General features: G+C 32.0%; 1 protein-coding gene across 1 annotated transcript in view; it reads right to left on the bottom strand.

Annotated features, from left to right (window-relative positions):
• Smp_151100 (serine/threonine kinase) overlaps nt 1-9,306 on the bottom strand; it is a gene marked incomplete at its 5' end in the record, with an annotated part of 100,033 nt that extends 90,727 nt beyond the window's left edge. Inside the window, one exon of the mRNA XM_018797409.1 lies at nt 8,396-9,306. Within this exon, the coding sequence (XP_018646792.1) occupies nt 8,396-9,306 (911 nt within the window). The remainder of the gene's footprint in view (nt 1-8,395) is intronic.
• Nucleotides 9,307-15,195: the final 5,889 nt, after the last annotated feature.

Raw genomic sequence — 15,195 nt, 5'->3', positions numbered from 1 at the left:
TCTGGTTTATTTTAACTATCACATCAGCTCTACTATGGATCTCTTCAGTAGATCGTTAGATTGTTGATCAACTAGGAAATGCGACGCTAAGATTAAACCTTCTTACATAAAAATATCTGATTCAATGAGCAGTACATGAAATTACATTTAGTTTATGATTTATTTAACATAGTTACATATTTCAGTTATTTGAGAGAGTTTATTCAATTTTATCAACAGCTCGCATTACGAAACACAAACAGCGTTTGCAGTATAACTTCATATGGTTCTGCAGTTGATATCATCAGTCAGTCAACCACTGAAATAAACTACCATGATTATACATTTGCCCACTAAGCTATTTGCAACATCGATTTCAATAGGGTGAACAAAATAACCTTCCCTGGTCCTCTAACTAGAGAGAGAAGTCTAGTTTCATTATGAAAGCAACATTGGTGATGACCCAATGGAATAGAAAACATATTTGAAGTTAATCAGTAAAATATCAGTTACAATATGTATGATTCATCAAATGAGTGATTGTCACTAAACTCCACTGAAAGTTCACAAAGTAATGTACCTAAAATATGTTGAAAGTTGACCTCATGGGTTGAATTTGTAGCATTTGTATTGTTATTTCATTCACAAATTAAAAACCTAGTGAAGCGTTATTCTTTATATTGAATATCATGTGATCTGATGAAGCATGTTTCCTGACAGGGAATAACATGTTCACGCTTCAACATATTTGTAAGTTATTACTATTATTAGTAGTAGGGGTAGTAATAGGTAGTAAAAGGAGATGAATGGATTATTCGGTTAATAATTTCATGCTTTAAAAATCTGTGTTACTAAGATTTTTTTGTATTGTATGTTGTATATAGTAAATATATATGTATGGATAAATGTGGTTTAGTGGATGAGTATGTAGGTGGTTGTTTGTTAGCTTTTTCCTTTAAAAGTGATTGATATGTAGCGAAATGTCACTTATGTCTAAGCAGATGTGTTTTTTTGGATGGGATAAATTTTCAACATGGTGGCATGGGAAATGTTTCTTCTTTGTCTAGTTTAATCAGCTTTACCTGAATCTAGTTGGTAGTCACGTTTTCTTGTTTGAATTTCTTACAAATACGGTAACCGGTTATTGTTTACCTACTTTTACCTTATTTTTAGTAATAATAAACAAGTGACAAATTGAATTTTTAATTAACTTATGAATTATCGTATATATACATACACAAAACTCAAATTGTCTTGAAATTATTCTCCAATACTAAGGTTGAACATTTCTAACGTTTAATTATTGTTTAATCAATATGAGGTGGGAAGTAGAGTTTTTCTAGTGAAATGATCTACTAATAAGTTGATCAGTAAGTAGGTTTACAAATATATACAATGGAAACAGGTGAGAAGTAAAAATACATACAATAACCTGTTATTATTGTAGGCAAGGTGTATGAAACTAATCAATAATTCACTAAAACTTTATTTCAGTATAGTAAACAACTTAAAGTGCTCTTGTTTTCATTGGATTAAGGTAATTTCATTGTAAACCACTCATCTGAGAGACCTGAAAAACATGTGAACTTTTCTAGAGAATTACTGAAAATCATGTGTGACTCAAATCAACAATTAACAATCAATAGACGAAATCCCTTATTCTGAGAAATCATATGAAATTTTGGAATTCTAGTTCAAATAACGGACAAGATTATGCCTCAAGTCATTTATTATCCTCCTCATTATATTTACAAGTGAATAACAAATATGAAAGAATTGAAATTGTTGTCAAAAAATCGATAGAGTGAACATCAACTCTGAGATGCAGGTACATCCAGGTGATGAGTCCCAAATAGGACGAAACGCGCGTCTGGATTCCACTGCTAGACACTATCCATCTTTGCTTACAATGCTTGTGAAATAAGGCTATATCGAGGCAATACGCGCAGTATGCACATATGTCAATAAGAGACTGACCAGTTGCAGTCCTAAACATCAATGGGAAGATTCAAACAAGTAATACTAAGTGAATTTATATCGATAGATAGTAGATAAATCTTTTTAACTTAACAAGAAACATTTTGTTGGCTAATGAGAAATGGGTGTAAAAGTTACATTTAAACTGTTGTAACTAATCAGAGTCAATACACTTACAAATGAAATATGACTATATCGTCCGCTAATTGGAATTCATGATTCAAAGTAGGAAATAGTTTACAAAATACTAATTTAAGTTACAATATGATTCAAAATAACCTAATGATAGATAGGATTCTTAGAGTATTCAACCACATATTAGGTATAAATAGTGATATTTATTAAGTGAAAAACATTTTTTAATTCCAATCGAAGAATCATCATCATAGTATTTCGTAGATTACTTCTCATTTCAAGCTGATAAATCTCATATGTAACAACAACTGTTCAATATTCAGAAGAATCTAATGATGTTAAATCACTGAATTAAAATACACTGTTTATATTTAAAGGAATTTCGTTCAAACTGTAACAGTTGACAGTTAGAACTATATAGGAGGGAAAGTTGAATATCAATATTGTTGTACATCAAACTAAGTAACCAATTCAAAGATGAACAAGTCAAGAGCGGGGATATAAGCACGATTTTCTACTCACTTTTATTTATTTATTTATTTAAACACAAATATCGGTACAAAGAGGCATCACATACATATGCACCACACAAATCTCATTTGATCAGCGTGAGGGCTTGGATACTACCCGGGTGCCCAAACCGAGGCAGGTGGTTTTCTTAGGGGACCACACCCCGAGCCTTTGACCTAAAGATCTGATCCACAAGGCAGTGGGGCATCGTAAGGAGATGCAGTCCCATGGTAGCGGGCGACCAAAAATTGGTTCATATGCCATTTGTTCATTCAGGATTCTGGAGCCCATGTGCACCATTGATTTGGAATCAGGGTTTTCTAACTCCCCTAGGTGGAATTTCCGTGTCCACCAACCCGATTAAGTGCCGGACATTCGCTTTCCATCCTCTCAATTTCGTAAACAACAGTAATGCCACGAGAAGGCAGTGAGTAGGACTTCCCTGGTAGAGGCTATATACGCGTGGCCATGTGAGAGCATTTGGAGAGGGAGAGCGGACTCTGCCCACTGTTTGTCGTACCAGGGCATTTGGGGGCTTCTACTCACTTACAAATGTCTAGAATTTCATGTTACTACTGATACTTCAATCAAAATAAACAGATGAAAATCTTTTATCTTTAAAAATAAAACAGTTTAATATTGTTTCAATCATGTTTTTATGATGAATATTGTTTTAATTATTAGTAATTTTTAAAAAGTATATAATAACTCGAATCCGGTAATGATTAGGTCATTCTTATCAATTCATTTCAGTAACAAGATACATTGACTTCTTTTAGGACTCAAATTTTCATTAGTTAATTGCTGTTATTATTATGATTATTATGTTAACAGTCATTATTTATATTCCAATTGACCATAGCTGACTAAAGTAATTATGTAAAATGAATTCAATTCAATACATTAGCACATAGTTGTAGTGGTAGAATTTATTAGTTGTACTTTCCCCCATTGAAACAAACACTTGATTTAATCATCCATTTCTTTATACATAAAAATTCTAAACTTTTAGGTCATTTTATGAATGTGACCTTCGAAATCTGATGCTAAAATGAAAGACTTCAATAGTTTTTCTTTACAAATAATGTATGACATTAATTTTACTGTATTCATGTGATGAATTTCCTAATTCTCACTTTTCGTTTTGTTTTATACTTTAACAGGAAAGAAAACTATGGAAGATTTATTAAGATTGTTTCATTTTAAAGACAATTAAATAAAAGAACAATCAGTAGAAAACATTAGTAATAGATTTCATTGTATTTAAGGACAAAGAAAAATGTCCTTGTTAATAGATATACAATATGAATAACCGGTACAATTGCAGAAACTGTTCATCCTTTATGAATACATGAGAAAAAATGTTCAGTTCATACTCATAAACAATAGTGATATATTTATAATATATAACTTCTTCGGAAAAACGACTTGAACTAAGCCACTGGAGAGTCAGAAATACAATTTTCTACAGATTGGGATATTGAAAATATATCATCATGTTTTTATGATTAACAATATACCTAATGTTTGATTTATTTAAAATGGACAAATCAAACCTTGAAACTAGACCACCATAGAAAACCTGGAAGCACTGGACAGCCGTTTCGTCCTATTATGGGACTCCTCAGCAGTGCGCATCCACGATCCCGCCTCGCGAGATTCGAACTCAAGATCTATAAGCCTCGCGCACGAGCGCTCAACCACTAGACCACTGAGCCGGCATCCAACAGTGTTAATGTCTAACTTTAACCGGTCTACGGAATTGAGCGACACTATCAAAATTATTATAATATCCACAAAACCACTTCTGATAAAAATCAAACCTTGATAATGATAATTACAAGTTCAGTTCATGCATTTCAAAAGTTCGCAAAATGATAAGCGTAGGATGTAATTTGAACGATGTAAACTGGAAGTACCTCAATAAAGTAAGTATTCATTTGTAATACCTTTTGAATATTCAATAGACTGATGTTTAGAAGTACAACGTTCATTTAGGAAAAAAACTATGATATTCATTCGCCATAGGTATATATTAACACATTTTATTAAGCTTTCATAAAGTCACTTCTACAGGTTACATACAAAATGGTTTACAGAGACTGAAGTGAGCTACGTAAAGAAAAGCGCAAAAATGCTTATATCAAGTTAATAATTAACTAGAACGCAATTTAAAAATTTCATCTATATGTACAATCACAAGTAAAACTTTTTACGATCTTATCAATCACTTTTTTTTAAGGAAAAATCTAACAATCAACCACTTATCTCCATTTACCCATATATACATATATACTATATACAACATCCAATACAAACAATCTTAGTAACACAGATTTTTAAAGCATGAAATTATTAACCGAATAATCCATTCATCTCCTTTCACTACCTATTACTACAACTACTATGCAAATATGTTGAAGCGTGAACATGTTATTTCCTGTTAGGAAACATCCTTCGTCAGATCACATGATATTCAAAAATGAAGAATAACGCTTCACTAGTTTTTTTAGTTTGTGAATGAAATAACAATCCAAATATTTTAAAATAGTTTATTGTAGTGATTGATTGACTGACTGATGATATCAGCTGCAGAACCATGTGAAATTATACTACAAACGCTGTTTTTGTTTCGTGATGCAAGCTGTTAATAAAATGGAATAAGCCCTCTCAAATAACTGAAATATGTGACTATGTTAAATAAATCATTAACCAAATACAATTTCATGCACTGACTGTGCATAGAGTCAAAAAATTTTGGATGTGAGAAGTACTAATGTATATGTGGTTGCCCAAATTGAAGTAGAAGTATTGAGATTCTCATATGTAACTCAGTTGCTTATTTTCAATTCTTACAATAACATTATGCCACTCTTAATATTACATAATTAAAATTATTAATGACCATCACCCGTTATATGCATACTGAATTAATGCCAAAATATTATTTGAAAACAGTATATATTAGTTACAAATGGTTAAGGCATTAGACTTTCAATCACTTCGTCTCAGTTTCGAACCATATTTTATCTACTTCGGTTTGAGCAACCAGTAGTATCATTAGGTCTTATATCTAGAGCGTGGCTCATAATCAAGTACCTGATGAATGGGTCAATTTCCTTATTACTTTTAAGCTACATTTTAATTAGAAGCATTCAAACGACCAATAAATGAACATCCATCTTCTTTTGTCATTTCTAGTATTGCATACTTTTCATAGAGTACTTGAGTCTCGTTTGACTGAAGGACCAGATGATGTTATTTTTGTCCTAGTTCTGAATCATTAATCAAAAGAATATGCCATTATAGTTTATGGAAGTTCTTTAGTAAATCATACGCTCAGTAGACATGAATAGTCAGTCAAAACATTTCGTAAAGAGAAAAAGTCAACACAATATTTTGACGTATTGTATAATTTAGCCCAGAAATTAAAACAGGTCGGAGACCGATTTACATAATATCGTTAACTACTAATGAATCCTTGAGAATTCGGATCTCTATTATATTAATTATAAATTAAGTAAGCTCATATATAACTGTCAAACTGAATGCTTCAAAATCAATCAGTTTAAAAATAAGCTATTTTATCAAAACCACATGATATCTAAATATACACAATTAATAATTAATCACCCTTACTATATATAATAAATTAAAAATAAACAATTTATCTTTATAGTTGAATTCATCAGTCAATTAAAGCTAGACCACAATGGAAAGCTTGGAAACACTAGACGACTGTTTCGCCCTAGTATGGGATTCTTCAGTAGTGCTCATACACGATCCCGATTGCGGGATTCGAACCCAGGACCCATCGGTCTCGCACGCGAACACTTAACCTCTAGATCACTGAGCCGGCATTCAACGGTGTTAATGTCTAACTTCAACCAATCCACCATATTGAGCGACACATCCACCATTGTCTTCAGTGAGTTACTATCTCACATCAGGCCTGGTTGAACTCTACTGGTCACTACTTCTCACTGGAACTCCAGGAAATACCTCTTGAAGCAAGTCACTAGTGGGCACATGTTGATTATTTTCAGGTGTTTTGTGGAGATTTTAATAAGTGTATAGTCGAATTCGTGAGTCAATTAAAGCTAGACCACCATACTAGGATGAAACGACTGTCCAGAGCTTCCAGGTTTTCCATAGTGATCTAGCTTTAATTGACTCATGAATTCAACTATAAATTTATTAAAATATCCACAAAATCCTTTTTGATAGTTTGTCTTTAGACAATGATTATTACTATGCTAAACTAATTATACAGTCTAATTAATTTGTAACAGTCATATATTCTTTAATAAATTACTATATGAGTAATAGTAAGGACACTAATCTAAATAACAAAAATGTGACTATCTTTTTCAGTAGTGAACACTTTCTCCTTACAAAGAAAATGCTTTCTTTTCATATCATACTAGGTTGGATAAAAGCCAAGTAAAAAAATAAGTCTTCTATTTTCTTTTCATCTTATATAAATGCATATATGTTATAGTGTAGGAGGTTATAAATTAAATCATAATAGTATATCAGATAGGAATTGTTTAGTAGTCATATTGATAATTAAATGGTTTGAATTATTTTTTCTGGTTAGCGTTTTTTTAGCGACTTAGTTTTTCTACGGGATGGGGTCGCTAACCCCATGTCCAACCCTCCTCCTTTACCCGGTCTTGGGACCGGCAGTAACTCTAGAAGAGCTACAGGCAGATATGAAAAGGATGAATAACAACTAGAAAGAACTGGAGAAAATTGCCCAGGACAGGGTTGGATGGAGAACGCTGGTGTACGGCCTATGCTCCTCCACGAGGGGTAACAGGTGTAAAGGTCAAGGTTTATATTGACAATATTTGTTATTCTTAAATATTTATCATTTATTTATTATTGGTAAATGTTTCCTAACAAAATAACTTGATTGTAGCTTTTTTTAATAATGAAATTATAATATTGTATATGACTTAAAGAAATTTCGATAATATTAAAAAACAGTTGTTTAAATGTTAAAATCATTTGTAAAAGAAGATATCTAACTTCATATAATCAATGTGTTACAGTTGGTTATGACTTATCAACAAGAGTTATTAACAATTCCAATTTAATTAGTTAGGATCATGAATCACTTGAAACTAGTCCACCATGGAAAATGTGGGAGCACTGGACGGCCGTTTCGTCCTATTATGGGATCCTCAGTAGTGCGCATCCACGATCCCGCCTCGCAAGATTCAAACCCAAGACCTATCAGGTTTGCGCGCGAGCGCTTAACCACTAGACCACTGATCCAGCATTCAACAGTGTTAATGTCCAACTTCAATCGATCCACGATATTGAGCAACACATCCACCAATGTCTTCAGTGAGTTACTATCTCACAACAGACCTGGTTTTATTTGTGACATCTTCACTAAGCTATATTTACAATTCGAATATATAAATATGAAATGCTTAATCATTTTGACAAAGTTATACAATTGAATTAAACAACTATCTTTTGTTATATATATATATATATATATATATATATATATATATATATATATATATATATATATATATATATACAGTATTCAATGTTTGTTGAATCAATATCATTTAGCATAAGAGTTTATTCTCAAATTGTTAGTTTTTATGTAACCCTCATAATTCGTTCATAATGCTACAATCAGAGAATTTGATGAAAGTTTCACATCAAGAGAAACAAAAAGTATTACACTAGATGAACTTTTTTTAATGAAAAAAAAAGAAACAATCCGCATACAGAAGAATGAAAATAAATATACTACTTAAGAACTTACCAAGTATCTTTATCATGATGTACAAGACCTGATAATTGATCTCCAGTGAAACTTTCACCTGAAACACCTTGTTTCTTAGTGCGTAATTTGTCTGCAGACATTTGTTGTCCAATGCTTTCAGGCATACCAGTTGCATTTAATGTAGGTGTTATTCCGGTTACATTTAACGTATTTTGTTTAATTGTTTGACGTGATGTATCGGATATTGGTGTAACGGGATAGATAGGTAGTTGTGCCACATTATTATTATGAAGTTTTTGGTCTAAAACTGATTTCAATTTGTCAATATCTCTGTCTCGAGCGTTTAAAGTGATTCTTGTTTGACTCAATTCTTGTTCAAGCCATCTTATGTGATCAGTGTATCCTCGAATATCTTGTCGTAATCGTTCAATTAAGTTGAGTAATTCCTCAGGTTCATAGCTTTTACCATCTAAAACTAGTCCAGGAGTTTCAGATTGATTTGCTTTAGTTGGACTATTGAAATTAACATTATTATTCACAGTTCTAGAAGCGATTGGAATCATAGATCCCAAACCCGGTACTGTTGATGAGTGGATATAACCTACAGGATTTGATACTTCAGTATGTGGATGTACTGGAATATTTTGTACAGGTTTCATTGTGACTGAACTTATTGGTTGAGTCATCAATGGGAATTCCTGAGTTTGAGGTTGCTTATTTAAATAGTTAGTGCTTTGATCGATTCTACTACCAGCAAAACTTCCAATTGGTTCTTGATTTTGTCTGGGTGTTTTAAAGTTTTTTAACAATGTTGGTTGATCAACAGTGATGAATTGACTTGTTTCAAAATCTGTTTTTATAGTCTCAGTTGTTGTGTGCAGAGTTGTACAAGTAGTCAGTGGTGGAGAATTTCCACTTAAATTTGTTAGTACTGTTGCATCCAATTTCATACACTTCTTTGCCAGACAGTGTTCGCAGTTATCAGAATATAGATTGGTATTATTATTATTACTATTATTATTATTATTATTATTATTATTATTATTATTTGTATCAACCGGATCTATATTTGGTTGTAGATTGATAGTTACTAGTTGTGGAGAATAATAACGAGATGAATCGCTGACTGATTGTGATAAATATTCCAATGCATTGGTTGGGTACTGGCTCCATCTTTTTGCCTGTATATTATCAATTTCTTGTTGGCCTAATATGGCCCTTCTTCGTCTATCTATATTTGACAGTGTTATTGATATTTACGTAGCGATTATTGTTATTTATGACGTTGTACTAGGCTATTAAGTTCAGAAATAGTTGTGCACATATATATTTCTATAATTCCTGTGATAAAATCTTTTAATTATAATATGACTCATTGACAATAAGGACAAGAAGATTCATTTATCAAGATCTCATCACCATTCCTAAGAGTATTGGTATATGATAAAAACAGAAAAATCCAGGTTTGTAAATCAATTATAATTGGCTGACTTGGTTATCATAAGCAACACACAAATAAACTTATTGTTATCTGGAAATATGACTTGAATTTATGCAAAAATCCAACTGGTGCATTGGTGAACAAACATGAATCTGTTTATGTTTAAGCACACACACACATACACACACATGTTAGTAATAGTGGTCGTAAACATACACAAACAAAGAAAGTGAATCCTATTTAGTACGGTATTTTATGTGTTGTCTCCAGGTTGTGAATTACTCGACGTTTAATGCAAATTGATAAGATGATTAAAATCAGTTTGAAGGTGATAATCCCATTGTGATTAAGGATATATCAAAATTCAGTAGTTGCTCTATAGATCTGAGAAAAAAAAGATTACCATAAGGGTTAGCAGAAAACATCACTATAGAAAAACTAACCAACAGGATGAATATGTCATATGGAATGACATTCTATTGAAAAATGAATTCTCAGTTAATCTATCCACCAATAAACGATTTGTAGTGATCTAGACACATAAAATTTGATAAAGTATGTAAAGATCAATATAACCATAATGAAATTTTAAATAACCAATAAAAAAGGTTTACATTTAATAGATGTGCACTTAAATTATGTTATTTAGTTTCCATGCTATTTTTAAACGTGATTTTCCATCTGTTTCATGAGTTTTACCATCTAGTCTGATAGTTCAGGATGTTATGAGGGTATCCGATTACGAATCATGTTAACTCTTTTATTGGAGAACAATTTTTTTCCATTTGAATTTTATAATTCAGTTTAATCATTTTCTCCTATTTACAGACTATTATTATTATTAGTGACTTTATTCAATATTATATTTTTGGTACAACATAGAATTCTCAGCACAAAGTGTTTCAACAAGTTTCCTTTTCTTATTTCATGATCGATCCTTTCGATAAATATTGAATGGTCGCCAGTTAGATGTTAGCAGTTCAGTAATCGACATCTGAATAATGTATATTCTTTTCGATGCATATTACCAACAACCACGATGTCTCTTGTTGTGCTCTCTTGTAACTTTTACAGCGTAACGTTGTGAACTTTTCACAAACGCACCTGAATAGGTTATGAGACTAATAGGCATAATGGTATGCTAAAACAGACAAGAAAAAGCATAACTTGTCGAAATATCCAAACGACCGGAATAGGTAGCTCAGATAGTCAAGCAGTTTGTCAATCAAATATTAAATGATTGACATTATAGAATAAATCTAGTTACATAACCAATTAAAATCATTTAAAGCAATTAGTCCCTTTGATAAATTTCGATAATATAATGAGAAGACGAAGATTATCAGAAAATCATGTACTGTACAGTTGTGTTTTTTTAATGTAAAACTCTACCAAAGAATGAATTTAGTATATTTAGACATAGTAATGAATGTATTATCTCTAAACTATTAAGTTGGTACTCAGTGATTTACACTTCTAACTTCAATCAATTACAATAATCACAAGGGGGTTTTGTGCAGATTTTAGTAATTTTATATAGGTAAGATCATGAGTTCATTGAAGTTAGACCACCCTGGAAAACCTGGAAGCACTGGACGGCCGTTTCGTCCTATTGTGGGACTCCTCAGCAGTGCGCATCCACGATCTCGCCAGGTTTTCCAGGGTGGTCTAGCTTCAATTATCTCAGGATCTTAACTATATACAATTACAATAAGTTATATAATGATATTTCCAGGTATTTATTTTATGCAAACAAATGTACATTTTGAGAAAATGATATTGTTATGAAGTTGATTTTCATCATTGAAATTATAATTAAATACTCAATTATTATATGGCTACTCGAAACTTGATAAATCCGAATAGATCCTGATTTTAATTAAAAGAAATAGGACTAATTTGAGATTATTAAACACAATCGCAATACAACAATGAACAATTTCTTCTTACAATTCAATAAACTCAAGTAGATTAATTATTAAACTTGATTGACTAAATGACTTTGATGGAGTTTTGTTTGGTCGTGGAGCTTTCATAGTCCTTCTGAACGACATTATCAGCACAAACTTCGGGTAGAAGTGAATTGTTCGAATTTCTCCACATGTGGTTCACAGCTTGTCCTGTACATACCATATGAATGACCTAGATTTATTTTACAAAAAAAAACATATTGGATCAAATCGCTTTCAAAATTCTCTAGGCTAAAAGCATACATAGTATTTAAATTCGGATTATAATGTACACAGTATCGATTATACGTATTCACTAATGAAGAAAATATTAGAAAATAAAATTATTAGAATAATGCAACAATATCTTACGATAGAACAATTAGAAGACGGAGTTGACCTGAAAAATGTGATATACATTTCGAAATATATACAACAATAGTGTGATGTACTTGCAGTATCGAAAATAGATTTGAAGTAATTACCACTATTCTATGCGTTAAGCTCTCAATCCTTATTCAGTAATCAACTATACTAGTAAATGAGAGATGAATTAATTAAGCATGAAATTAAATAATTCACTAAAAGTTCTGATGATGATTTTTAAATGGAATTAGGGACTTATTATGAATTTGATAAATTTAACTAATATATACCCACCGCTATAGGCGGCCTGAGTGAACATCTGGGCTACCTGTTCCTGTCATCTAGATATTTCAACAAGTTATCTAATTTTGTTTGTTTTAATACATCATTATGGCTATTAATCGCATAACCTATTCAGGTGCATTTCTGAAAAGTGTACAACCTTTCGCGGTAAAGGTTACAAAATGCCTAATCAGAGATATCGTGTTTGTTGGTAATATGCAACGAAAAGAATGTACAATATTTAGATGTCGATTGACCAGACTGCTAACATCTAACTGGCTACCACTCAATATGTTATCGTGAGGATCTATCAAGAAGTAGGAAACGTAAACTTTTTGAAACACATTGTGCTGAGAATTCTATATTTTACCAAAAATATAATATTGAATGAAGCTAATGATAATAAAAAAATTACAACTAACATGGTAACTTTCTGAATTGCATTGGATTTTGAATTCATACTATGTGAACTTTTCTAGTAGTGAATAGTGATAAATCACAGCTGGCAAATTATAACCATGTAGGTAAGTCATTTTAGAAATATGTGTAGAAGTTGATAAAGTTGACATAATGTGAATTTGTTTTAGTAAATATTTCATTAATTAAGTTGATTCTCGTTTGTGAATTCTACTCTGTCTAATCAGTCAATTACATCAGTATTACCCTTGATTCGAGAGTTAAACTAACTCTGCACACAGCTATACTTGTCTTATTAATGAAGTGACATTTTTAATCTTGATAATTGAATAAATAAATGTTAGTTTCATTAGAAAATACTGCATGATACTATCTTAATTAAAAGCACTATGACGCTTTGCATGTAGGGCCTGCCTGACACAGTATTTGCTTTCATTCGGGCCATTTAATTAAAACGTTTCTCAACCTTTGCATTAAATTGATAGCAAAGAGATAGATTTGTATTTCATTCCAACCAATTACAATTAAATCCAATTTAAAATGTTATAATGGTTATGCAGGCACATTGGTGGTAATTTCATTACTTTAGGTGAGAAAAAGAGGATTTATTGAAAGTACTTGATATCTTCATCAAGATTCATTTAAACTTAAAGTTTATGATGAATCCTAAAAACAACGGCTATCCTAATTCTTTTGATGACATCATGAGATGAACTATATTCAGCAGTGTCATTCAATGACGGGATCAAATTAATTTGTTTGATCAAATTTCAGCGTAGACTAGTTAGAACATCCTTTAATAAAGTAAGAAAATCTTTCTTTAAATACAAACTTTTCAAGGAATTGATTTTAACTGAGATGAATCTTAGGCACATAATGGAGTGCTTATTATATAATATGGTAGAGATTACGTTAAAAAGCTTAAGTATCCGTCAGTCAGAAAGGAAAACAAAATATAACGAATGGATAAGTAGAACGGTGAAAACATCCGTTAATCGGTGATCAATAATTTTTTAGACGTCACGGTCCTACAGTTAGTCGGTGACAACTCGAATAGCTCAGTCACAACACTTTAGCTGGGCAGCGTGGGTTATAATTCTGCAGATAAAATCGGTTCCCTTAAGATTACATGTACGCCGTGCTGATGAGTGCCAACTAGCAGGGAACATCGAGCCAAGATTTCCTATCGAATAGCTTCATTCACCTAACGAATTTTGACTATCTCCATATTGATTTCAGTATGATATGCAGTCTATACATTTATCCAAGCTATACTGTCCACAGAACGTTAGTAATTTATCTATAATTAAGATCATGAATAGACTTTGTCTTATATTTGAATTTATTAAGTTTTGTTGTTGAAAACATGAATAATTAGAAAATCGATTGGATAATCAAGTTACAACAACATAAAAGAAAAAAATATTAAATATATTTTTGTTATATCCCAATGAGTAGAAGAATTGTGTTCACAATTGATTGATCACTGGTTGGTGATCAATGTCATACGTGTCAAGTCCTTCTTAGTGCTGATCGAATGCTATCGATCCAGTTGCAATGTGGCCACTAGTCTAGGTGGCTCGATACTGTGACTGTGAAGCTGAGTGACACGGGATTGAATCCGCCAGGGAGCATCAGTTCCCTCAAGATTACAGGTACACCTTGCTGACGAGTGCCAAGTAGCACGAAACCCGGGTCCAGGGTTTCCTGTTGACCACCTCCCACCACCATCTTACCGCAAAAAGAATTGTGTTTCTGACGTTTCGTGGTTTAATGTAAGCCACTTCTTCAGAGTAAGTAAATAACCGAAATTAACACAAGTCTAAATAGTACAAAGGAAACATTACAAAGTATTTTTAGCATAATCAATGTCAAGTAGTTTCTGGTCAAGGTGAATTTGTATAGCATGTCACTGTATTAATTTGTGTAAGAATGTGGTTACGAAAAATGAACGCATTTGTGATATGAAGTAGTGGGTTGAGATTGTGTGTTCGTGTGTGTAAAACTAATAAATAAGGTCAAATATTATTGTTTGGACAAACAGTTCAAGCCTTCTTTCCTATTGAGGGAAGAGGGATTTAGTATTATGTGAAACGCTTAGGCTACTCGCCCCTCTTTGTAGTCGGAATAGCCTTTCTGAATTATTTTAACATTTTTAATATCAATTTTGGTGATTATTGAAAATACCATGTACTTCTATTACTGATTTAACCTGTAAATTTCCAAATTCTATAGGATTATTAGGTGTTTTTGTGTAACTTAAGACTCTCCAATACGAAACGCATAACAATCGACACGACCTAATCTGTAGACACAGTTTTGAGTAGAAGTGAACGGAATTTTACCTTTGATTCTAACTAAAGCGTTTCTTTGAATGTTAGTCA

The sequence above is a fragment of the Schistosoma mansoni genome, assembly GCF_000237925.1.
Source record: "Schistosoma mansoni, WGS project CABG00000000 data, supercontig 0166, strain Puerto Rico, whole genome shotgun sequence".
Classification (NCBI taxonomy): domain Eukaryota; kingdom Metazoa; phylum Platyhelminthes; class Trematoda; order Strigeidida; family Schistosomatidae; genus Schistosoma; species Schistosoma mansoni.
Note: the sequence above shows the minus strand (reverse complement) of the source record. Positions and strands in the feature narration are given on the sequence as shown.